The 26004-nt window shown below is 37.4% G+C and overlaps 2 protein-coding genes across 16 annotated transcripts in view; both read left to right on the forward strand.

Annotated features, from left to right (window-relative positions):
- Positions 1-26004, forward strand: part of LOC126291625 (longitudinals lacking protein-like) — a 293043-nt gene that overhangs the window by 202280 nt on the left and 64759 nt on the right. For 14 of the 15 annotated variants that reach the window (XM_049985179.1, XM_049985189.1, XM_049985186.1 and 11 more), the window contains one exon: positions 4605-8529. The exons of the other annotated variant lie outside the window; for it this stretch is intronic. In XM_049985179.1, coding sequence (XP_049841136.1) covers positions 4870-6834 — 1965 coding nt within the window. In that variant the 5' untranslated portion in view covers positions 4605-4869 and the 3' untranslated portion in view covers positions 6835-8529. Of the gene's footprint in view, positions 1-4604; positions 8530-26004 lie in introns of those variants that run through there. 15 annotated transcript variants of the gene reach the window in all.
- Positions 1-26004, forward strand: part of LOC126291629 (protein jim lovell-like) — a 50671-nt gene that overhangs the window by 7507 nt on the left and 17160 nt on the right. The gene's annotated exons all lie outside the window — the stretch shown is intronic.

Here is a 26004-nt window from a genome sequence, read left to right on the forward strand (position 1 = left end):
CAGATGTCATACATATTGCATTTTGGAGAGAAACTCTGAAAGTTTTTTTTTTTTTTTATACAAACATTTGATTCGCAAACCATGAGTGATCAGGCAGACATCAACATGGTAATCGAATTTTGCACTAGCTCCAATTTGAATGGGTTCAGGCACAAGCAACCTGTCTTAACAAATTTGTTGTGTCAGTGGTAAATGGCCTTCCTTATTGGTGGCTTCTTACTGTATTTGGTTCAAAACATCCATTAAAAAGCTGTAGCGTACTTGTTTTTGTTGAACTCCAACACGCAGAAAGCATACTCTGCACCTGAACTCACAATGTTTGCGACTAGCGCTGACTATTGGCAGATTACCAAACTATGCGGTGGTGGTATACATAAAAAAAACTTGTAGGGTTTCTCTTCAAAATGATATATGTTTGAGATCTGTACAGTGTTTGGTTCTTATACAATAAATAATTGAAAGTGTTTCCCTACCTTTTGTACACCTTGTATTTCTGTCACCATAAAGTGAAGATAGAATTTCCTTATTTTGTTCATAAGCACCTGCAGTTCCCACAGTGCCGTGTACCCTCTGTGAAATACAATTTTGTTGGCAGTTGACAAGTTTTGGTAGGCATCAACAGGGAATTTGAACTCTTCCCAGAAATGAACCCAATGCTCAGTGTTACCAGAAAATGGCTGTAACTTGTTTGGTGGCAGTTGATCATAGTACGTGCATGAATGTGTAGAAATCCCACATGTCAACCTGTCAGCTGTTGGTCCATACTGTATTTTGCATTCAGGATCACATGCCACACAGATTTTGTATAGTCTTCACATACTAAGAGATGGCTTTCGTATTCCATGTCATCAAGTAAGTCTTTTGGATAATGTTGTAAAAGGTCATTAAAGTAGCCAAAGAGTCCTGCAATCAAGTGCTAATGTATTCAGTCTCATTTTTGTACATGGAGTTATCAATGAATACATTTGATTAATGAACTGTGTAACACTGGAACTGTACATTCCCCATTTACATTTTACTTTTCTGTCTGAATATAATAGAAGGAAACATTCCACGTGGGAAAAATATATCTAAAAACAAAGATGATGTACCTTACCAAACGAAAGTGTTCGTATGTTGATAGAGACACTAACAAACACAAACACACACACAAAATTCAAGCTTTCGCAACCCATGGTTGCTTCATCAGGAAAGAGGGAAGGAGAGGGAAAGACAAAAGGATATGGGTTTTAAGGGAGAGGGTAAGTCTTTCCGCTCCCGGGATTGGAATGACTCCTTACCCTCTCCCTTAAAACCCACATCCTTTCGTTTTTCCCTCTCCTTCCCTCTTTCCTGATGAAGCAACCGTGGGTTGTGAAAGCTTGAATTTTGTGTGGGTGTGTTTGTTAGTGTCTCTATCAACATACCAACATTTTTGTTTGGTAAGTTACGTCATCTTTGTTTTTAGATATATTTACTTTTCTGTCTGTTGTTTCAAAATTTTGCTCATGTTTAGTCATAATTGTAGCATCCCTAACAGATGACAACATGTGACAAGCATTAATAAGAAACTTTCTTGCCAGAAATTAGCTGTCGCTTGTTATGTAATAAGATTATTCTTTTATGCTCTACTCAAATATACTAGTGTATGGGCAATAAGGTGATGCTGATACATAACAGTAATGAATGCAAGTAAGCTGCAGGTACCAATGTATAGTTGACTTAACAGGGAGCATGTGTTATATGTTATACGTGTAGAAATTCGCCTGTGTAGTCACTGAGAATCAATGTTTAAATTATCTTGAAGTATCAGAAACGTCCCAGAGATTCCAAAAGTTCCTATCTATGTTACTTTTTTCTGGGTTTTGGCACCAGGAAATGTGTTGGTACAATTAGGACTGGATTTTTAACATCAGTTAACATAAATCTCTGATAGAACTTTATTTGTACAGAACTTACATATCACAGAAGTTGCACAACATCTTTCATTACAAATCAGAGATACCACACAACTCTTCATTTCTGCTGGGTGCGTTACTCTTTTTTGCACACAACTCAGAGACATCATTTAGCAATTCTCACACAGATGTGTAATCATTTATACTGGAGTGGTTGGACTGTCAAAGATAATTATGCTGTTAAGATACTACATTTAACACAATTCAAACAATGGAAAGTCCAGATGGAATATAAAGATGATACGTTGATCTACGGACAGGCACAACGAAAAGACTGTTACACATTGAGCTTTTTCTGGCTGGAGAGGCTAGATATAGTGGTCATGCATATGTGACGTGTGCTTGCTTTGTGAACATGTGTGCATTTTCCTTTCTGAAGAAAGCTTTAGCTGGAAGCTCAGTGTGTAACAGTCTTTTTTGTTGTGCCTGTCTGCAACTTGATGTGCGATTGTTACGGTGTGTAGTAGTCTTCACTTAACACAAATTTTGCTTATATTACTACATATATCAGTACAGAGCAGATTTGCATTGCAAATTATTACATTTTGATTACACTACTATGTGTGCCAGTACAGAACAGATTTTTATAGCAGAAATCACAGGAAAGTGTACCACATGTAAATATATACTATTTATTAAAGAAAAAGTTCAAGGAAGTGCCTAGTGTTTGTGTTATTAATAAAGTGTCCTTTTCAACAGTTTCACAAAATCATAAATGCTGACTCAGTTAAACTAATCAGTGAGAATTTTTGGGACGAACAGTGGAAAGCGGTTTACAGAGGAGACACAGTAGATGAACAATTCACTTCTTTACTAAAAATGTAGCAGCACTACAAATCCAGTTTTCCTTTCCAAAATAGTCTTATGACACTGTCGAGCGATCCCTGTCTTAGGTGTAGGGTAGGAACATGTGCACTTCACTCTCTCTATCCAACTGCAGTTCTTTCAAAATTTGCTTTGTAGGAATAGGCTTTGTCAGGAAATATTTGCTGACACCCACATGAGCTGTAGTGCTGATAAGCTTATGACACAGTTAGGTTTCCGCAAAGTGAATAGTCACTTTACTCTGAATAGATTATGTTCAAACAAATTTCGGACTTGCAGCTAGTCACTGTTAAATTATATATTGTGTTTATTTAGAAAAAATGAGCATTTACGGTTTAGGTCAACTATCAGTTACGTCTATGTGTAGTTTTTTTATACAATAGTTATGAAAATGAATGTGAAACAAAATGGGTGTTTGGATTTCAGAAGTTGGGAGCTGTTGAATTTTGCCATCCCGTATACTGTATCAATATTGAGAATTGTCAGAAATCATGTATGTATTTTTCCACATCTTTTGGTTCACTCAGTTATCTGTACTTCTCCTCAACACATAAGGACTAGTTTCTGTATTCCTCTTGACGGAATTCCTGCCATCTTCGGAATTGTCACTGTATTTCTGAGTACCACCCAGCAGAAATGTAGAGCTACCACTTAAAATACAGAGACTCAATTAGTAATTAAATCCACAGGGGTGACTGCCCACTGACCCAGTTGTACCCAAGAATTACTCTTTTTTGCGTTGTCCGCTCGTTCAGTGTCCACACATGGTAAGTTACATTCAACACAGTAGTTAAGGAACATACCTTTCAAACAGTGTAGGTTGACTCCTCTATGTTGGTCACTTGGCAGCTTGTCAATATGGTAAGGCAGTGAATACATTGATGTGTTTCACACGAATGGATACTACAAGTCAGTAGCAGCCACAAGCTAAAATTTCACCTGACACCCATTCACATATTTCGTTAAATGGATGATGAATATCAAATGGATTTATGCAAAGAACTCAACATCTTCATAAATGGCACAGAAAATGGAAGCATACTGCTGAATACTGAGTGTTAAAGGAACAATTAGGACTTCATCCAAAAACTTCTCCAGAGTCGAACACTCACTTTGGTAACAACATAAGTACTTGCAAAATTCTTGAGCTATTTCTTTAATTAAAAAAAATTGTTAAGATTTGTTATATTTTCCTGTGATTTCTGTAAATAAAGTATACTTTTTATTGATATGTGTCATAACATAGTTGATTAAACTTTAATACTATAGGCGTTCAAGTATATCATCTTAATAGTATAATTATCTGTGAGAATTTGAGTGACATTTTTATTTTGTCTAGTGCTCTGTTCAAGGAAAGAATGTGAAAGTCAAAGTTTATTTCACTTAATATATGGCAGATAAATGTACAAAATGTAACTCAAGGAATTGGTTGGACAGATCTAGTTATGTAAATTTCTACTCAGACTCACTGCCGTGCCCACTGACAGCAAAACTGTCACTGTTACAGCAAATGTAGTCAAACAAAGTAATGTATAATTAGTAGGAAGACAGCTGATAATGGCAACATTGTGCCAACATATTGTATGAAGCTGAAGAGTATTGTTAAAACATGACTTAAACAAACGTGTTGTGATATAATTCTGCAACAATCATCTGATACCTCTGTTTGGGTCAATTTCAGCAACATTTGTGTGAAATAATTATGAATTCTTCTTAATTCCTCATCATTTCTGGTGACTTACCTTAACAGAAATTGTACCCTACACTCATGCATTGTAAATAATTTTATAGCTTATTTTTCCTGGAGACAATTTGATTAACATAAGATTGTTTGCACACTAGGTCAGGCGCTCAAAATTTCTGGAACAGCAACTGTATCTGCAATTTGAAAGAAGATCATTGCCATGGATATTGTTCACAAACGATTGAAGATTGCACTCTGCAGACCTCTGAGAAACATTACTTCAGTGCCTGAAGATGATCAACTTGGAGATAATTACATCCTTGTTTTTCCAAGGAAACTGAACATTTGTAGTAAATGATATCACTGTAAGAGTTAGTCAATATTAAAGAAGTGATTGAAGTCCCTTGAAGACAGCTAGACAGAATGGATCAGATCAGTAACATTCATTTAAGGTGGAACAAGCATCAAGCTACTTTGATGTCAGTTTTTGATGCTCTGTTGGACAATGAGAAATTAACGGACTGTACAATTAGTGCTGAGGGCCACCATTTAAGAGCACATAAGATAATTCTTTCAGCCTGTAGTCCATATTTTGAGGAACTGTTCACCGAAAACAATGAGAAGCACCCAATTATTATTCTGCACGGTGTAAAATACGATGTGGTTAAAGCTTTGCTTGACTTTATGTATCGTGGTGAAGTAAATATACCACAAAAGGAGCTTAGTGGTGTTCTTAAGCTCTCGGAGTCCCTTCAGGTTAGGGGACTGTCTGGCAGTGGATGTATGGACGGTGTCAACATGCAGAAAGGCAATGGAAGAGATGTGCCACCAGTACTTTCGGAAACACTCTCGGCCCTACCTGCTTCTGTGCCGTGCTTCACCTCAGGTCAGAAGGAGCCAGAAGATAAGCTGGAATCATTTAGAGGAAACTCTCCAACTGTGTCCTCCCAGGAAGGAGGTTCCGGGGAAGTAAACTCGGTTCTTAATTGCACTCAGAAGTACATAAAAAGTGTTAATCACTCTGGTTCTCTTCAGCTGACAGGCCAAAATACATTTAAAGAAGTCATTACTCCCGATCTTGAAAGTGTGCATCATCTTCTATCTCAAAGGCAAGTATTCCCCGCAACACATAACTCAACTGGTGGACCAGTGTACAATCCGGTGCCTCTTCAGTCCATGTGCAGTGAGTTGCAGAGCTCCAATGGGAAAACAGTTGTTGCGGAAAATGAACGTTTTTCGATACCAGAAGCAGTATTACGTGACAAAAACTTGTCGAATTCGAGTGCACGAAAACAGGAGATAAAACAAGAAACAAAATCTGAGAGCACCGAGAGTCACATGGAAATTATTGAAGACGTAACTCTCAATGATGGTGACAATTTTCGTGATGGCAGTGTCAACATTCTGGGAGTTAGTGGAATAATTGCACCTCCAGAAATCCTGCCATCTCAACCTACTTCTATGCCGTGCTGTACCTCAGGTCAGAATGAACCAGAACACAAGATGGAGTCATTTAGAGGATGCTCTCCAGCTGTATCATCCCAGGAAGAAGGTTCTGTGGAAGGAGACTCCATTTCTAAATCCATTCAAAAGCAAAGAAAAGTAGGCAAGAATACACTTGAAGATATCATTACTCCTGATGTTGATAGTGTGCATCAACTTTCATCTGAGAGACAAGTAACAGCCACAAATCATAATTCAAATGGCGGACCAGCTTACAGTCCGATTCGGGCACTAAAGACTTTGGTATCATGTGCCCACACTACCATATGTTCATCGTCTTACTGTCCAATTCCTCAGCAGTCTGTATACAGTGAGTTGCAAAGCTTCGGCAGGTTAATGACTGTTGCAGAAAATGAACAGTTTTTAATGCCAGGAGCAGTATTACCTGATAAAAAGTCAGCAAATATAAGTGCACACCAACAGGAAGTATCTTTAGTAATAAAATCTGAGGTCCCTGAGAATCACGTGGAAGTTGTTGAAGACCTTACTCTCGATGAAGATGAGGACTATCTTTGTGCCGGTGATTATCGTGATGATTGTAGTAGTGGAGAAGTTGACGTTGAGGAAGTCAGGAGAGTGAGTGCAGGTCTTACATATAAAGAGAATTTTCGCACTCAAGGAATTAATAATCTGCATTCCTTATTTGGCAGTGTTGATTTGAGTAACATGACATTGACAACATCCCAGACAGTATTGCATAATCAGTTTACTTGTAAGTCTTGTGGGAAGTCTTATCAGCATCCCCAAGGGCTGCAGAGACATGTAAATCTACAATGTGGTAAAGAACGTCGTTATCAGTGCCCTCGCTGCAGTTATCGATGTGCTAGGAGTGATAATTTAAAAACACACATGGCTTCTCGCCGTTGTCAGATGCACAAAAAATAAGCACTTCCTGAACGTGTTATGTGATAATGTGAACATAACACCAAGAAAGGAATGATTAGTGTTGAGTGGGTACTTTTTTGTGTGACTTTTATTTCAACAGTGCAGTGTGTATTTATGAGTTGCTTGCTGAAGTGATTTCTTGTGCTGTGTTGGTACAAATTTATCACTGTGTAAATTATATCTGCTATGAGTATATTTTAAAATTTATGTGGAAATCTGAAAACCTCGGAGCATGTGAAATCATTTTCCTTGAAGAAATAATTATGCCAGTAATGGTGTTGTGTTCTCATCATTCATACTTTTGGTTGTAAACGGAATATTGCTTTTGTGGTGAAGATCTTAACTAGGCGAGTGCAGATGAAGTAGTGCTGATACAATAATTCTGACAGCTGTAGTATCCGATTGGATTAGTAGCTGATAATAATGATAACACCAAGAATTGGTTTACCTATTTGTCCAGAATAACTTGGATGTCCACTTTGTTTCGTCTCTATTCCTGTTTCCAATTGTCCAACTTCTCAGCGTGCGATAGTGTCTTAACACTTCATATTCTTATGTATATTCTTTTCTTTCTTGTTTCTTCCTCAGTACCTCACTCTTTGATGTCTTAATGGAGAGACATTTTACATCCAGAATTAATTGGAAGGGCTCATCATCATGCTGTTTGTGTACTTATGACACTTATTAAGAAAAATGGCTCTCAGTTAGTGTTTGTATGTGTTTCACTGTTTGATGAACAATTTGTAACCATTTTGAGCAAAGCAATTTAAGTTTTGAAGAAGCACATTGTATTTTAATTTTTTTCCCCCCAGATATAACATATAGTGAGAAACTTAAATATCCTGCTTCTTATATCAACAATAAAATGGAATTGATATTTCAGAAAGATTAATGTATTTCAAGTTAACAGATTGATAAATCCTTTATTGTTTGCCTATGCTGTTGGCTATTCAAACAGCTGTAAATTATGTTGGAATCTATACGTAAATCAATTTAAGATGGACTGCCATATAAAACTGGTTTACTAGGAAGGACGCTTTCCAAATGGATTTAATGGAAGTACAAGAATGGCGACTTTAGTAGGGAACAGGACATTAACACGAATCAATGTTTCATACAAACACATTTACAGAACATACATATTGTATATATAGTGTTGTGTGAGAAACTGATGTGTATGGGAATGAACGATGAAGGTTATTTTCTGGACTGTGATGTGGGAACATTTTAGATCCTTGTTCCAAGGCTCAGACACTCAACAATGTAGAGTCTGCATTAAAGATACCATAACTAACCTGCATAAATAAACAGAAAGATCCAGGTTTGTTCATTACATGATAGGCTGTCAATTACTGGAAACAATATTGACCATTAAATAACTGTTTGTGTGCTGCTAGGGTGATATGAGTGGCTTCATAAAACTTTTTGTAGGGAAAGCAGTTGCATAACTCAGATTTTTCCTTACCTTATTTGGCACATTTGTCATCAGAACATAATTCGAAGTTCCTAAAAAGAATATGTACTTACCAAGCAGCAGCATAATACATACATAAGAGGAGGGTATAATTAGGCAAGCTTTCGGAGCCAGTGATTCATTCTTCAGGAAGAAATGTTGAAGGGGAATGAGGAGAGGTGAAGGAAAAGAACTGGAGAGGTCTAGGAAAAGGGGTAGATATCAGAAAAGTTACCCAGAACCGCTGGTCACTTGGGACTTACCGCACAGGATGAGAGGGAAAGACTGATTTTCATCCCATCTGGTAAGTCTCCCTTGACCCTCAGTTCTGAGTAACTTTTCTGAAATCTACCCCTTTTCCTAGACCTCTCCTATCCTTTTCCTTCACCTCTCTTCCTTCCCCTTCAACTCTTCTGCCAGAAAAAGGAGCCAATGGCTCCAAAATCTTGCCTAATTATAACCTTCTTTTATGTGTGTGTTCTGCCACTGCTTGGCGAGTAGAGTTTTTTTATCTTTACAATTACATTATATTGTAAAAAAACTGATTGTTTTCATTTTTATAAAAAGAATATGTGATTTTTCTGTTGTTTCATTCTCTGACTAATTTTATTCTTCAATTGATAGCCCCATAGCTCCCATAATATATTTTTCTATTTGAAGATTTGTGTGTGCCCTGTTTTAACATGCTCTCACATTCTCAGCCAAGACTGAAAACACTTTGTCTGTGTAGGAAAGATACTGTTGTGATAATTTATTTCATGGAATTGCTGATGTAATATAATTTGATATGTTGAATGAGAAATTGTTTTCTATAGATAAATGTTGCAAAACACCACGTGAAACAACAGCTTAATGACATTTTTGAGTATACATGAATGGGAAAAAAAGTGTTGCAGAAAGAAAGACATAGCTGTGAGATTTTGTTTGACTGTGTTGCTTACACTACATTGCACAGAACATGTTCACAATATATTATACTTAAGGGAGGGATGGGGAGGGAGGGGGGTAGGACGTCAAAAGGGCTGACTTGGAGCAGGAGAGGCACCTCAGGACATTTTAATTTCCACTGTCTATAGTTTTACAGGTAAATTCATAAAACTTTGCCAGCATGACCAGGAAGGATTCAGGATTCACAGTCATAGCAGTGGAAGTTAAAAGACATAACAAAATAATTTTTTACATGTGAAATTTCATCATTTTTTCACTTTTATTGGCTGCATTTGTTGCTATATGAACAATTTTCTTCATAGTAAGAGAGATTCTTCAGTGAATTTTGTACAGCATACAAACCACACTTACAGGTGTATAAAACTCAAGAATTTATTTAATTTATGAAAAAATGAATGAGCTGTTACATTTTAAACTTCATGTTCAGAAAAAACTCAAATTTTATAGTTACTTATCTCAATTTTACCACAGTTTATATTCAAAACAAAGATTCCAAGACTTACCAAGCGGGAAAGTGCTGGTAGATAGGCACAATAAATAAGACACACAAACACACACACAGAATTTCTAGCTTTCGTAGCTGACGGTTGCTTCTTCAGGAAAGAGGGAAGGAGAGGGAAAGACGAAAGGATGTAGGTTTTAAGGGAGAGGGTAAGGAGTCATTCCAATCCCGGGAGCGGAAAGTCTTTGTTTTGAATATATTTTTCCCATGTGGAAGTTTCTTTCTATCGTTTTTACCACAGTTTTTAATAGATTTGGAAAATTCTAGAGTTTTGCATTAAGGAGTTCATGTTTAATAAGCAATGCAAAATTCATTGAAGAATCTCTCGTACTTATGAAGAAATATGTGCATATAGCAACAAATGCAGCCAATAGTAAGTGAAAAAATGATGGAATTACACGTGTAAAAAAATTATTTTGTTAATGTTTTTGAACTTCCACTACTGTAAGTGTGAATCCTGAATCCTTTCTGGTCATGCTGATAAAGTTTTAAAAATTTATTTGTAAAAGTGTAAACAGTGGAAATTAAAATGTCTTGCAGTGCCTCTCCTGCTCCAAGTCGGCCCGTTTGACATCCTACACCCCTCAATTGCTAACTTATTATTGGATGTTGAAGAATGTTAGATAACTGATGTACGCTGAGATTAATGGATCTTTGTCTGTGAAGTACAAGCATGAGGACTGCGGTATTTAACAAAATCAGATATTTCTTAAAGTGGCACATACAACTACTTTCAGAATATGTGTAAAGTCAACACAAGCTGCACTCCTCCCACTTTCTATATGCCTACACACTCCATCAAATTATCTAGATTTATATTTGATGATGAACTACAGTCAAATATTGAAATTTATTCCTGAAATTCAGCTTGAGTGTAACAGGTATAGGTAATCTACCTAAAGCAACATACGAAAAGTGGTACTGGACTGGAGCTTGAACCTGGATTTTCCTCTTACCGGGGACAGCAACCTTACCACTTACACTTACAAACTTCCATATGTCATACCTATTTACACTGTGTGGTCAAAAATATGTGGACACCACCCAAAAATATACGTTTTTCATATTAGGTGCATTGTATTGCCACCTACTGCCAGGTACTCCATATCAGTGACCTCAGTAGTCATTAGATATTGTGAGAGAGTAGAATGGGGCACTCCGCAGAACTCACGGACTTCAGGCGTGGACAGGTGATTGGATGTGACTTGTGTCATACGTCTGTACGCGAGATTTCCGCGCTCCTAAACCTCCCTAGGTCCACTGTTTCTGAAGTGGAAACGTGAAGGGACACGTACAGCACAAAAGCATACAGGCTGACCTCGTCTGTTACCTGACAGAGATCGCTGACAGTTGAAGAGGGTCGTAATGTGTAATAGGTAGACATCTATCCAGACCATCACACAGGAATTCCAAACTGCATCAGGATCCACTGCAAGTACTATGACAGTTAGGATGGAGGTGAGAAAAATGGGATTTCACGGTCGAGTGGCTGTTCATAAGCCACACATCGTACCGGCAAGTGCCAAACGACGCCTCGCTTTGTGTAAAGAGTGTAAACACTGGACAATTGAACAGTGGAGAAACTTGAGTGGAGCGATGAATCATGATACATAATTGGCGATCCAATGGCAGGGTGTTGGTATGGCAAATGCCTGGTGAACTTCCATCTGCCAGCATGTGTAGTGCCAACAGTAAAATTCGGATGCGGCGGTGTTATGGTGTGGTAGTGTTTTTCATGGAGGGGGCTTGCACACCTTCTTGTTTTGCGTGGCACTATTACAGCACAGACCTACTTTCCTTCTCTGATGTTTCAAGCACCTTCTTGCTTCCCACTGTTGGAGAGCAATTTGGGGATGGCAATTGAATCTTTCACAACAATTGAGCACCTGTTCATAATGCACGGCCTGCGGCGGAGTGGTTACTCAACAATAACATCCCTGTAATGGACTGGCCTGCACAGAGTCCAGACCTTAATTCTATAGGACACACCTGGGATGTTTTGGAATGCTGACTTCGTGCCAGGCCTCACTGAACAATATTGATACCTCTTGTAAGTGCAGCACTCTGTGAAGAATGGGCTGCTATTCCCCAAGAAACATTCCAGCACCTGATTGACCATATGCCTGCAAGAGTGGAAGCTGGTATCAAGGCTAAGGGTGGGCGAACACCATATTGAATTCCAGCATTACCGATGGAGGGCACCACGAACTTGTAAGTCATTTTCAGCCAGTTGTCCGGATACTTTTGATCACTTAGTGTATGTCTGCTTATAAATTTTTTATTCATTTACGCATATTTGCACATCTTTTGATCTCATATTTGAAACTGAAGTTCATCATCTCATATATATGAAGCGAAGATGGGCCTGTGACGAAAATGACAGTAATAGTCTATGATTTCTCTTTGTTTTGAGTGTAAAACCTCCTTTGTGAATCAAGAGATGTGTGAGTGTGGGTGAATGAATCAATAATGTATGAGAATAAATAGATATATATTTGATATACAGGAGTTTGGGTTTGTCTGGGAATCATGTTTGGATAGACAAGTGGTAAGGTGACCACTCACAGTAAGCGGGAAATCTGGGTGCGAGTACCAGTTTGGCACAGCATTTCATCTGTTGCTTTAGGTAGTACACTATACCTATTACAGTGAAGCTGAATTTCAGAAATGATCTATGTTTTGTGTGAAATGTCATACCAGATTAAGACAACGTGCCCGATCAGTGCTCAAACCTGAGACCTTCGCCTTTTGCGGCCATCTTTGCCACCACTTGACCTGTCTGAGCATGACTCGAGACCCACGCTCAGACCTTTACTTCTGCCAGTACATCCACTACATGCCGTACTTCCAAGATTCAGATGTCAGCCTGGCACACAGTTTTCGTCTGCTGGAAGGATCAAATCAGTGCACACTCAGCTATAGTTCAATAATTCATTGTAGTGATTTCTGCTTGTTCCATTCACAAATACTTCTTCACAGTAGTTTCTAAATCTCTCATGATGTATCTTCTCATCCTCTCCCAGCATAGCCTAGAACTTAACCCCATACTTTCTCCAGTTATCATTTTTTCTTGTATTTGGCTTTGCCTTTTGTTTATGACTTCACATAATCTCACATCTCGTGTTGGCACTTTAGGGATTTTACGCCTGCATCTTGCTGCTCGTAGTAGAAATTTGAAGGTACACCTACATAAACAAAACTTGGCATTATGTATGAATTGTAGCCTGCTCTATATTGAAAAATTTGTAGATTGCATTTGGTGTATGTCAGTATTCTGCATCTACTGTAAGAAGTTACAGTACTGTAGTGTATTTGTGTTTTGATAATGCCTGGTGAATTGTGAATGGGATATTGCTTTATTTTGAATGCATATGGTTGATCAGCATTGCTGCAGCACAAAAGGAAAGCAAGTTCTTTAAAGTTTTATTCTTTTATGTAGATTTTACAATTTGTCATTGACTTCTTCAGTATGGGATGAAGGCTCTACAGGTATTGGTCTTTCAACTTCTATGGGTACAGAGTATTACATTACAGTGACTGTAATATGATTCTCCCACGAGATGGAAGTAACGAATTGGGGAAATGCAGAATAGGCTTTGATTTAGTGATGTGTGTTTTCCTTGTGATTAAGAAACTACCTTTTAAGACTTTTGGTTATGTATCAAACACTACCACAATTTTTGACAAGTTAGCACAGCTTGCAGTATTTTTGTTACATGTAAAACATGCCATTAGGACTCTTGAGTCCCAACAATACGAAAATAAATATAATTGCAAAATTTTTTGCAAAATTAACCTTTATTATCATAGTCAACAGTGAGTACAAGGGCATGCTGAAAATGCCTCCAGATTTTTGGTGTGACAACTAGTAAAGGTTTTTAAGTAAAATAAACATTATTAACATACTACATCTTTGTTCAGTATGTCTACATATTTATTTCTTGATACCAAAGATTCCAAGACTTACCAAGCGGGAAAGCGCCGGTAGATAGGCACAATGAATAAAACACACAAACAAAATTTGAGCTTTCGCTACCGGCGGCTGCTTCGTCAGGAAAGAGGGAAGAAAAAGGAAAGATGAAAGGATGTGGGTTTTAAGGGAGAGGGTAAGGAGTCATTCCAATCCCAGGAGCGGAAAGACTTGCCTTAGGGGGACAAAAGGATAGGCATATACTCGCGCGTGCCCACACACACACACACACACACACACACACACACGCATATCCATCCATACATACACAGACACAAGGCTTGTGTCTGTGTATGTATGGATGGATATGCGTGTGTGCGCACGCGCGCGAGTATATACCTATCCTTTTGTCCCCCTAAGGTAAGTCTTTCTGCTCCCGGGATTGGAATGACTCCTTACCCTCTCCCTTAAAACCCACATCCTTTCATCTTTCCTTTTCCTTCCCTCTTTCCTGACGAAGCAGCCGCCGGTTGCGAAAGCTCAAATTCTGTGTGTGCCTATCTACCGGTGCTTTCCTGCTTGGTAAGTCTTGGAATCTTTGTTTTTAATATATTTTTCCCATGTGGAAGTTTCTTTCTATTTTATTTACATCATTATTTATTTCTTGATATAGTCACCCTAGCAATGGACATATTTCTCCTAAGCAATTGTTTTATTTAAAAAGTTTTAAGAGTCTTCACATTAAAAGATTTGGTGACATTACTTTTCAGCACATCCTTGTACAAGAGGAAACTGGTAAAAGTTGGAAACTGGTAAAGTTGTTTTAAGCAGGTGATTTCACTTTGGAACCACTAGGACATGCAGTTTTCAACCAACCATCATCTCAAGTGTTATATTTGAAACCAAAATCACTTTTTTCGTAGACGCATTCCCACATCTTAAAACTGCTGTGGACTCATAATGCCTAATCAAATTATAGTTCTAAATAACAAGCGAAAAGAGACCTAAAATTTTATAAATTTTATATCAAAGCTACATATTGCACAGTGCTTTCATTTTGAAACCACTCACAAAAGCAGTGGTACAAACACAAATTTACATTACAATAACTTTAGATTTACCGGCTTTCACTGTAAATGATCTTCTCAACATGGCTACAATATATCTTCTCAACGTGGCTACAATATGTATTGCATAAAATAGATGCACATCACAGTCTGTGTGTGGACTGTTGCTTTGAATGCAAAAGTGACTGCTACATTGAAATACAGTTGTAGAAGTACGTCATTGTCTGTGTCTTGCAACAATATTGGTGATTTCATGCTAAAAGCTCTGATACTTAAAAAAATTAATAAAATGTTAGTTTCTGGCAGAAGCCATTGATGATACTTAAGAGGGCTGAAGAATGTATTTACAAATGTTAGAAGTCCTTGGTTTTATTAATAGTTAGTGAACCACATTTCAGTGCAATCCCTCGTCAGTCCGTGTGCAGTCAGTTAGAGATCTCTGGTTGAGAACTGACTTTTAATCTGATTGTTGCTGGGAAGAAACACATTCCAACTCCAGAAACAGCCTTTACTCCTCAAAAGCAGGCAAATATGAGTGCACATTTAGAAGAGATAACATTAGAAACAAAATCTATGGTCCTTGAGAGTCAAATGGAAATAGTGCTTGTAGATGACAATGATGATCATCTTGGTGATGGTGATGGTGGTGGTGGTGGTGGTGGTGGTGGTGGTGCTGGTGCTGGAGAATATGATGATAATGATAATAGTGCTCAAGATGACATAGGGGAGGGCACAAGATTGAGTGATGATGTTGGATCTGGGGAGAAATTTCATACTGTAGCAATGAACAGTCTGCAGCCACCTTGCAACAGTGATTGCCTTAATAGCATGACACTGACATTACCTCCTTCTGTATCATGTAACAACTTATTTGTCACAACCATGGGAAAACTGGACAATATCATAGAAAAGAGACTTGAAACACTGTTGCTACAGACATTTTGTTAGGAGCGATGTTTTAAAGGAACATATAGCTACTTGGTGTGGGAGATGCAAGAAAAGTATTGCACCCTTTCTCGGGACTGAGTGATGACAGAAAAAAAGGGTGAGTAACATTAAGTGAATTTCTGGTCATTAGTGAGGGCATTTTTGTGTGAGTTTGAGTAAATGACTGGCAGTGATTGTGCTTAAATCACTTAAAGTGATGAAATCAATCACTGTGTGTGTGTGTGTGTGTGTGTGTGTGTGTGTGTGTGTGTGTGTGTGTGCGCGCGTATAATATACAAAATGTACATAAAGTCCGGGAACACTTCCAGTTATTTATTGCACAGGAACCAAACATTGTACAGATATCATGCATATGTCATTTTGAAGAGAAACCCTGTAAGTTTTTTTCGTGTATACCGCCACAGCGTAGTTTGGTAATTTGCCAATAGTCAGTGCTAGTTGCAAACATTGTGAGTTCAGGTGCAGAGCGAGCTTCCTATGTATTGGAGTTCAACAAAAACAAGTGTCCTGCAGCTGTTCAATGGATGTTTAGAAACCACCAACAAGGAAGGCCATTTACCGCTGGCACAACAAATTTGTTAAATTGGGTTCCTTATGCCCGGCAAAGAGAAGCGGATGTCCCAGTGTGAGTGAAGCCGAGAGCACTGTCACTGGATATTCCTACTTGGACGTATTGCAGCAATGGCTGATGCCTCAAACGCAATCGGACTCTCCATTCATCTTTCAGCAGGACGGGTCTCCACCCCATTATCATCGTGAAGTTCGTGGGTACCTTAACACGGAGCTGCCGCATCAATGGATCGGCACCTGTTTCATGAAATAGTCTCCCTGCTAGCCAGATCTCATGCCGTGTGCCTTTTTTTCCATGCAGACACACTAAAGATCTGGTGTATTTACTGCCTGTATCACGTGATGTAGCGGAGCTCCAGGAGAGAATGCGGGAAATGACCACCACTGTCGACGATGCCATGCTGGGACAGGTATGGCAAGAACTTGATTACGATATTAACATCTGCCTGGTCACTCATGGTTGGCATATCAAATGTTTGTAAAAAGACTTTTAGAGTTTCTCTTCAAAATGCAATATGTATGACATCTGTACAATGTTTAGTTTTTGTGCAATAAATAATTGAAAGTGTTCCCGGACTTTATGTACATCTTGTATGTATTTTTGAAGTTTTTGAGTGATATTGTGGCAGTTGTAAGTGTATTTTAAAATAATAAAGATACTTTATAAACTAGTGGCACTTGCAAATCCACATGGACATAGTCTTAATTGAGAAAGTTGGTGCTCATTATCTAATGATACATTTAAGTAGTGATATTGTGTTTTCATTAATTATTCTCGTTTTTGTAATTATTGGCAGAAGCACGAGAACCGAATTGTTCTCAGCGGTAACCATCGATAATTTCTTAGTCTGTAGGGTTTGTTGCTGTAACAATTTTAAACTCCAGAGAGACAGATGTTAACAGAAAAACTTGGAGTTCATTTACACTCATTGGATGCATTATATCTTGGTTACTATTTAATTCACTCATTTCATTATACAGTGGAACTTCAATTTTAGATTCTCCAATTTTAAATTTTTCTTGACACTATACCATAATTTCTTATCACCTGTGTGAAACCCATAATACCAATGCTAAAAATTCCCTGACGTCATATTTTTTCCTAGTAAGTTTTATCTTGATTCTAAGTTCTTACTCGACAACTTAATCATAGCCAACACTTGGTTTCAGAATCATGAAAGGAGGTTGTATACATAGAAGAACCCTGGAGATACTAAAAGGTATCAGATAGATTACATAATGGTAAGACAGAGATTTAGGAACCAGGTTTTAAATTGTAAGACATTTCCAGGGGCAGATGTGGAATCTGACCACAATCTATTGATGTAGATTAAAAATGAAGAAACTGCAAAAAGGTGGGAATTTAAGGAGATGGAACCTGGATAAACTGAAAAAACCAGAGGTTGTACAGAGTTTCGGGGAGAGCATAAGGGAAAGTAGAAGAAGAATGGGTAGCTTTGAGGGATGAGTAGTGAAGGCAGCAGAGGATCAAGTAGGTAAAAAGATGAGGGCTAGTAGAAATCCTTGGTTAACAGAAGAAATATTGAATTTAATTGATGAAAGGAGAAAATATAAAAATGCAGTAAATGAAGCAGGCGAAAAGGAATGCAAACGTCTCAAAAATGAGATCGACAGGAAGTGCAAAATGGCTATGCAGGGATGGCTAGAGGACAAATGTAAGGACGTAGATACTGCCTACAGGAAAATTAAAGAGACCTTTGGAGAAAAGAGAACCACTTGTATGAACATCAAGAGCTCAGATGGAAACCCAGTTGTAAGCAAAGAAGGGAAAGCAGAAAGGTGGAAGGAGTATATAGAGGGTCTATACAAGGGTGATGTACTTGAGGACAATATTATGGAAATGGAAGAGGATGTAGATGAAGATGAAATGGGAGATACGATACTGCGTGAAGAGTATGACAGAGCACTGAAAGACCTGAGTCGAAACAAGGCCCCCGGAATAGACAACATTCCATTGAAACTACTGATGGCCTTGGGAGAGCCAGTCCTGACAAAACCCTACCATCTGATGAGCAAGATGTATGAGACAGGCAAAATACCCTCAGACTTCAAGAAGAATTTAATAATTCCAATCCCAAAGAAAGCAGGTGCTGACAGATGTGAAAATTACCGAACAATCAGTTCAATAAGTCACAGCTGCAAAATACTAACGCGAATTCTTTACAGACAAATGGAAAAACTGGCAGAAGCCGACCTCGGAGAAGATCAGTTTAGATTCCGTAGAAATGTTGGAACACGTGAGGCAATACTGACCCTACGATTTATCTTAGAAAATAGATTAATGAATAGCAAACCTACATTTCTAGCATTTGTAGACTTAGAGAAAGCTTTTGACAATGTTGATTGGGATACTCTTTTTCCAATTCTGAAGGTGGTAGGGGTAAATTACAGGGAGCAAAAGGCTATTTACAATTTGTACAGAAACCAGATGGCAGTTGTAAGAGTCGAGGGTCATGCAAGGGAAGCAGTGGTTGGGAAGGGAGTAAGACAGGGTTGCAGACTCTCCCCGATGTTACTCAATCTGTATATTGAGCAAGCAGTAAAGGAAACAAAAGAAAAATTTGGAGTAGGTATTAAAATCCATGGAGAAGAAATAATAACTTTGAGATTTGCCGATGACATTGTAATTCTGTCAGAGACAGCAGAGGACTTGGAAGAGCAGTTGAACGGAATGGACAGTGTCTTGAAAGGAGGATATAAGATGAACATCAACAAAAGCACAACGAAGGAAAATGGAATGTAGTTGAATTTAGTCAGTTGATGCTGAGGGAATTAGATTAGGAAATGAGACACTTAGAGTAGTAAAGGAGTTTTGCTATTTGGGGAGCAAAATAACTGATGATGGTCGAAGTAGAGAGGATATAAAATGTAGACTGGCAATGGCAAGGAAAGTGTTTCTGAAGAAGAGAAATTTGTTAATATCGAGTATAGGTTTAAATCACAGGAATTCGTTTCTGAAAGTATTTGTATGGAGTGTAGCCATGTATGGAAGTGAAACATGGATGATAAATAGTTTGAACAAGAAGAGAATAGGAGCTTTTGAAATGTGGTGCTACAGAAGAATGCTGAAGATTAGATGGGTAGATCACATAACTAATGAGGAAGTACTGAATAGGATTGGGGAGAAGAGAAGTTTGTGGCACAACTTGACCAGAAGAAGGGATCAGTTGGTAGGACATGTTCTGAGGCATCAAGGAATCACCAATTTAGTATTGGAGGGCAGCGTGGAGGGTAAAAATCATAGAGGGAGACCAAAAGGTGACTACACTAAGCAGATTCAGAAGGATGTGGTTTGCAGTAGGTACTGGGAGATGAAGATGCTTGCACAGGATATAGTCGCATGGAGAGCTGCATCAAGCCAGTCTCAGGACTGAAGACCACAACAACAAACAACAAGATTAGGAAATTTGTTTTTAGGTTCTGAAGTATTTTTGGATTAGAAATGTGAACAGCTAGCTTATGATGCTGCAGTTAATCAGGTGCAGTAGCTTATGAAACTAGTTATTTGTTCCTTACTGCAGTGTGAACTCTTCATCACATCCCGATGAGCAATAATGAAGTTCTCCCTGGTAGCTGTCTGGATTTGATAATATAGTGGATGAAAAACTTTGGTAATTTGCTCTCCAATTTTGTAAATACCATCTATAGAACATTCCTACACCACTTTAACTACTCTTTCTGCCTTATCATTTTTCCATTGATACCAGTTGATGATCCCATCTGAGCAAGGTGTCAATGAGTTGAGGAATTCTTCATACTTCTTTAAATTTCCACATTCCATGGATGTGTCAAATGTATGAGGCTCTTTCCATGTGCCACGTGTAATAGACTCAACAAGTTACCTACTTGTACTTGGAAAACTTCTGATACTCTTGACTGTGCTGTACAGTAGAAAACTGAAGTTACCATAATAAGTGCAGATGAAAACATTTGCCAGAATGTCAGAAGAAAGAAGTGCATATTGTGATATAAGAGCTGCAAAGAATGAGGAACCAATGTTCACGTCTAGATGTTCCCTTTTAAATAATTCATACACTTCAGAAATTATATAGATATTTCTTTTGTTGTTTCTCCTTACAAAGAGCTGTTCTACTTGTGGTATGTGATATGTCATGACATTCATAGAAACTTTTTACCATATCCTTTGTTATTTCAGTGGATTTCCATGACTGCTTTGTACTTAACTTTCTATGATCTCACATTGAAGCATTTCATTAATTTTTGTAAGACCTGTTTTTATTTTTGTAGGACTTCTGTGAATGATCTTTGAACCTAAGCAAGTGTTTGTCTAAAGCTTGTGGAGCATTGCTAGATTTGCTTGGAGATATAGCAAGTGAACACATATTTTTTGCATTTTTTAACTCACAAGCTGCCATGTAGGAGACATTTTTGATCTAGCTTTCTTTTTCCTTAACCAACTTTGTTCCTTAGCTGCAGCCTGTCTTTTTGCAACTGAGAAATTTTCTGTACATTTATGCGCATGAACCTTAACAGGATCCATAATTCCTAAAATGGATTCTATGTAACCTTATTATATTAAAATTAAATTGAAAAAATATGTTGTGGCAATTTTCTTATTTGAATTAAAGAGGAAACTGTTTTTTATAACATGTTCCTCAAAATAATGGTAAATTGTGAGTAGAAGCAAACAGTGACTCACTTTTTTGCAATAGCCTATAAAGACACTTCATTCACTTGATACAAAATTGCCTCCTAAACAAATGAACAGACTAGAACAAATGAGCAGGCTCCAGTGTGGGCAGGATTTCAGCATAACATTTCTCAACTTAAACATCCTGACTGTCTTTTAAGGAAAAGTTTTGGAATTCCTTGTTTGGAGAAAAAACAAGTCTTACATATGAACATCATTTCTGGCCTCTGTGATGTGTTGTAAAATATTTTTTCGCAAGCATTTTCTCTCTGTTAGCTAATTATAATAGCATATGAATTTTTAAGTCATTAAATATGAAATTTTGTTTGGTGCAAATTTTTCTCTTCCATTTGTAATGGTCGTAATAATAAATGAACTTCATAAACTATTTTATTCTTTTAATAATTTTTGATAACAGGTTTGGAATAACATCTAAATTCAAATATAATGAAAAAAAAAAAATCGGTCTTGGTTGCAAAATAGATGATAGTTAATAAGTGGTGAATGGCTTAAATCTATACAGCTCATCATCAGACCATAAGGCATCGCTTAAAATTTATAACATTAATTTTTTTAGACTGAGATCATGAACTATTAAACACAGTAACATAATGCAGAAAAGACAACATAAATTATGATAAAATGCAAAATATTTATAACCGTCAGTGATTTATAGAGGTGCTGAGTGGTGCCGAACTGTATGCCAGAAGGCCCATTCATCAACCGCTGAATAGAGTGAAAGCACTATGAGTTACAAAGGTGAAGCTTCACTCATTGGTTGCAGGAGACACCATGACAAAAAATATGGTGGTGACATGTAATTAAATTGAAAAATAACATTGATTAATCAGAAAGTTGAAAAATGTAATAAGTAAGATGTAATACATCAGTATTAATTGTCAAATACATTTGAAATAATGTAATGAATGAAAAGGACAACCAATAGGAAATGGTTATGCTAACCATAACTGCCACTTGGCGCAATTCATTAAAATAATAGACCGTAAACAGTTCATCTTAGATAGTATGAAAGTAGAAGTCAGTGCAGAGATGCATCCAGCTGATGCCACCAGTTGCTATGGGGATGAGTGGCCTGAAGTTCACCTATGAAATGTAACTCCATGAGGGCGGACACTATTTTGGCCTGTGTTGATGCTTTTGTCTCCGTGACTATTGACGGTGTCTTTGTGGGTGTGTCTTTGAATGGACATGTGCCCTGCCACGCAAATTCATGGTCACGAGGCCACTTGTATCCTTGGTGACAGGCCATGTCATTTGGATGTAACTTTCCATTGATTCCTAGTGTCATACATTCTTTAATGAAGCCTCTCTGGTCTATTACTTTCATGTGTTGCCCACAATTGGCAGTTCTATTCGCTGTAACCATTTTCTATTGGTTGTCGTTTTCATTTGTTATGTCATATTATTTAAAATGTTTTTAATGTGTTTGATAATTAGTATTAATGTCTTTCATCATACTTGTTTAAGTTTATCAGTTTTTAATTTACTCATCATTAGTTCTATCTGTAATTGTACATATGACCAACAAATTTTCTTCTTATGGCTCTGAGCCTTCAGTAATTGTGCGCTAAACGATGGGAGACTTCATCTTTATAATTGAAAGCACTTTTGTGTTATTCAGCATTTGAGTAAGATGCCTTCTGTATTACAGTTCTGCACTGTTCAGTGCCTTTGTAGATCATTGTATCTACCTCTAAGAAAATTAATGTTAAATTTTGAGAAATGTCATATAGTCCAGTCAAACTGTCAGAAAAAAGCCTGTACCTTGCAAAAGGTGGGGTAGAAGATTTTATTTTTGTAACTTCATATTGTTGGAAAGGTTAGAAAACCAAGTTCTGCCAATAAAATTTCTCTTGGGAAAACTTTCTGCAGTCAAAAAACTTCGAAAATTTAGGAATTTTTTCAGTTTTTTCAAAATATCTTAGTTTCATTTCCTCCTATCATTTTGACGTCTATTTTCTTTTTTAAAGAGCACAAAATTCTCTACAAATTTGATTCTTACCATTTTTTTCTACTCCCAGTATCTGAGGCGCTACAGCGCGTCAAAAAATACCAATTTTTCAAATTTCGAGCAAAGTGTCAAATTACCTCATTTTTGAACACTGTTATTTCAGTTTTTATTTGTGTAGTATAAACATATTACTCATCATGTTATTCATTGATATTTGCCATCTCACTCTGCTGCAGGGCCGGGACAAACAGCATCATATTCAGTAACTACGAACACATTCACGTCGGATTGCATGAAGTTTATTTGTGTTCCAATATGTAATACGATTGCATGCAGGTGCTGTACATTTTCTATAGTTGATTGATGTTAATGATCAGTTATAAGAAAATAACCCAAAGCTATGTTTCTTACCTGCAACGCCATTTTGGATCTCAATTTGCTATTTTATTTGATGGGCATCCATGTGAGAGAGACAAATGTAGCACAAAGAGGTTGAGATGATTCGTAGGTCCAAAAAACATTCTTCGGTTGATGTTGTGGTTGAATCAGAGATGGTAAACAAAGTCCCTCAGGACAAGTTCTTGTACAACGAACGAAACAAGATGTGTTTGATCACACTTCTTAAAAAGGAATTTCTGGAGTGTAGCATTGAAGTGCACCAGGCACAAGAAGATGCTGACATTATGATTGTAACATCTGCCATTTCAAAAACCAAAGATTTTGGAAGTGTTGTCATTGTAGGAAAAGATGTTGACCTGCTTGTGCTCATGACCAGTTTAGGGCAAGGCATTGAAAACTTATTTTTCTTAAAGCCAGGAAGAGGAAATGCAGAAAACAAGTGGTTTTCCACTGCATCTTACAGTTTGACAGTGAATATATTCTGTTCACTCACGCTTTTAGCAGATGTGATACAACATCCGCTTTTTTTGGTCAAGGAAAAATAAAGTGCTGCAATATTGTTGCGAAAAATGAACACCTAACCTCAGCGCTTTGCACGTTCAATAAACCACATGCTACTCGTGAAGAAATAATAATAGCAGGAGAACGGGTTACTATCGCAATGTATAATTTAGGTGTCAGCAGTTGCCACACACTTGACCATTTGCGGTACCAGCTATTCGCCAAGTCTGCCACAAAAAGCAAACTGAAATTTGCACGGCTGCAAGGTGCTGCACATCATCATTCATTGCGGACTTACCAACAAGTCCAAAGTTGGATGGGAAACTGGAAACCTCCTGATAAATGGGGCTGGAATCACAGTGACCACGGTTCAGTACCCGTTATAATGAGCCAAGATCCAGCACCTGAAGCACTTCTTCACATTGTTTCATGCTCATGCAAGCTGAACTGTAGCAGAGCGTGCTCCTGCAGGAAAGCGGGTTTGAAATGTTCTTCAATTAGCAAGAAATGTATTGGGGTCAACTGTGAAAACGTGCCAAAATTTTTATATGAAGACAGTGAAGAAGATGTTATGGAGGACGTTGAGGAAACTGCTGACAAAATCAACGAACTTGCCAAGGCTGACTCGCTGTCTAAAGAAGAGGTCAATCTGGGATCAACTCTATGTACAGACCCTGAATATGTAACTCAAGGTATTTCTGATGACACTGAGGAACCTGGCCCATCAAAACATTGGAAGTGCGATATTACAAGTATTACACACCCAGAATTGTCAACATTTTTTAGTAACTGAAAATGCACTTTAATTGTAATAAAGCTACTTATTTTTAATGTCAACTGTATGGCTTTTATACACAAGAATAATTACCTACCTAATTAGGTTGCCTATTGCACTAATAATAGTTCAGTTTCCTGAGACAATTTATTTTGTGTGTGTGTGTGTGTGTGTGTGTGTGTGTGTGTGTGTGTGTGTGTGTCTTAATGATGTATTTTTATGTTTATAGTTTTACAAATACCTGGGCTGAGGTGGCCCATAGTGAACTTCAGGTAGTGATGTAAGAATGACGATAGTAGGGTGCCCAGCAATCTTCATGTTGCATACAGAGAAATTGAATACCTGCAAGTGAGGTGGTAAATTCCAACTTATAACATGATGTTTAATGTATTTATACTACACAAACAGAAACTGAAAAAAATAGTGTTCAAAAATAAGGTATCTTGGCACTATGCTCAAAATTTGAAAAATGGCATTTTTTGAGGCACCGGAGCACCTTAGATATTGGGAGTAGAAAAAAATGGCAAGAATCAAATTGATAGAGAATTTTGTGCTTTTTAAAAAAGAAACTAGACGTTAAAGCGACAGGAGCAAATGAAACTGAGATATTTTGGAAAAACTGAAAAAAGGCCGAAATTTTCCAAGTTTTTTGACTGTAGAAAGTTTTCCCAAGCGAAATTTTGTTGGCAAAACTCAATTTTCTAATCTTTCCAACCATATGGACGAGTTGAAAAAATAAGCTCTTCTACCCCACCTTTTGCAAGTTATACTGGACTAATATGGCCTGAAGATAATCTTTATAGATTCGAAGCTGGTCACCACTAATAAATTATCTTGTATTATGTGATCAAGAGTGATTTTTTCACATTTCATTCTTTTGTTTCTAAAATGTAAAAAAATGTTTCCAAATTTTATTTGAAATTGTTTGGATTTGTGTAAATGATGTATTGAAGAACAATGCTATAACATAGAGATGTATTTTGTATCAAAGCATAATGTACAAACAGTCATGAATTCTTCTCCACTTTATGTGAATAAATTTTATCAGTTCTTTTACAGTTAAACTATACTCATTTCATCATTATGGTGTGAAGCGTGGTACAGTTTTAGAAATTATACATTTTGACTTATGATTTGATGTACAAGGTGACAAAATCTATTACATTACAAAATTTTCCATTTTAATTTCACTTTTCATAGTCACTGTCATAATATGGAAAATTACACAAATAAACAATTGAGATTCTTTTGTAACTGTTTTACATTCTTTCTGAAAAAACTTGTATTTCATGTGACTCACTGTTTTGTTGTCAACACTCCACATATATACTCTGTTGTGGCTCTGTTTCCCAAGCATCTCTTCAGTTTCCTTGGTTTCACTCTTCCTCAGCACTCAGATTCAAGCAGAAATACATAAAAATCGTATATTAGTAAAGCAATACAACTTATTTGT

This window comes from Schistocerca gregaria, chromosome 9 (assembly GCF_023897955.1).
Source record: "Schistocerca gregaria isolate iqSchGreg1 chromosome 9, iqSchGreg1.2, whole genome shotgun sequence".
Classification (NCBI taxonomy): Eukaryota; Metazoa; Arthropoda; class Insecta; order Orthoptera; family Acrididae; genus Schistocerca; species Schistocerca gregaria.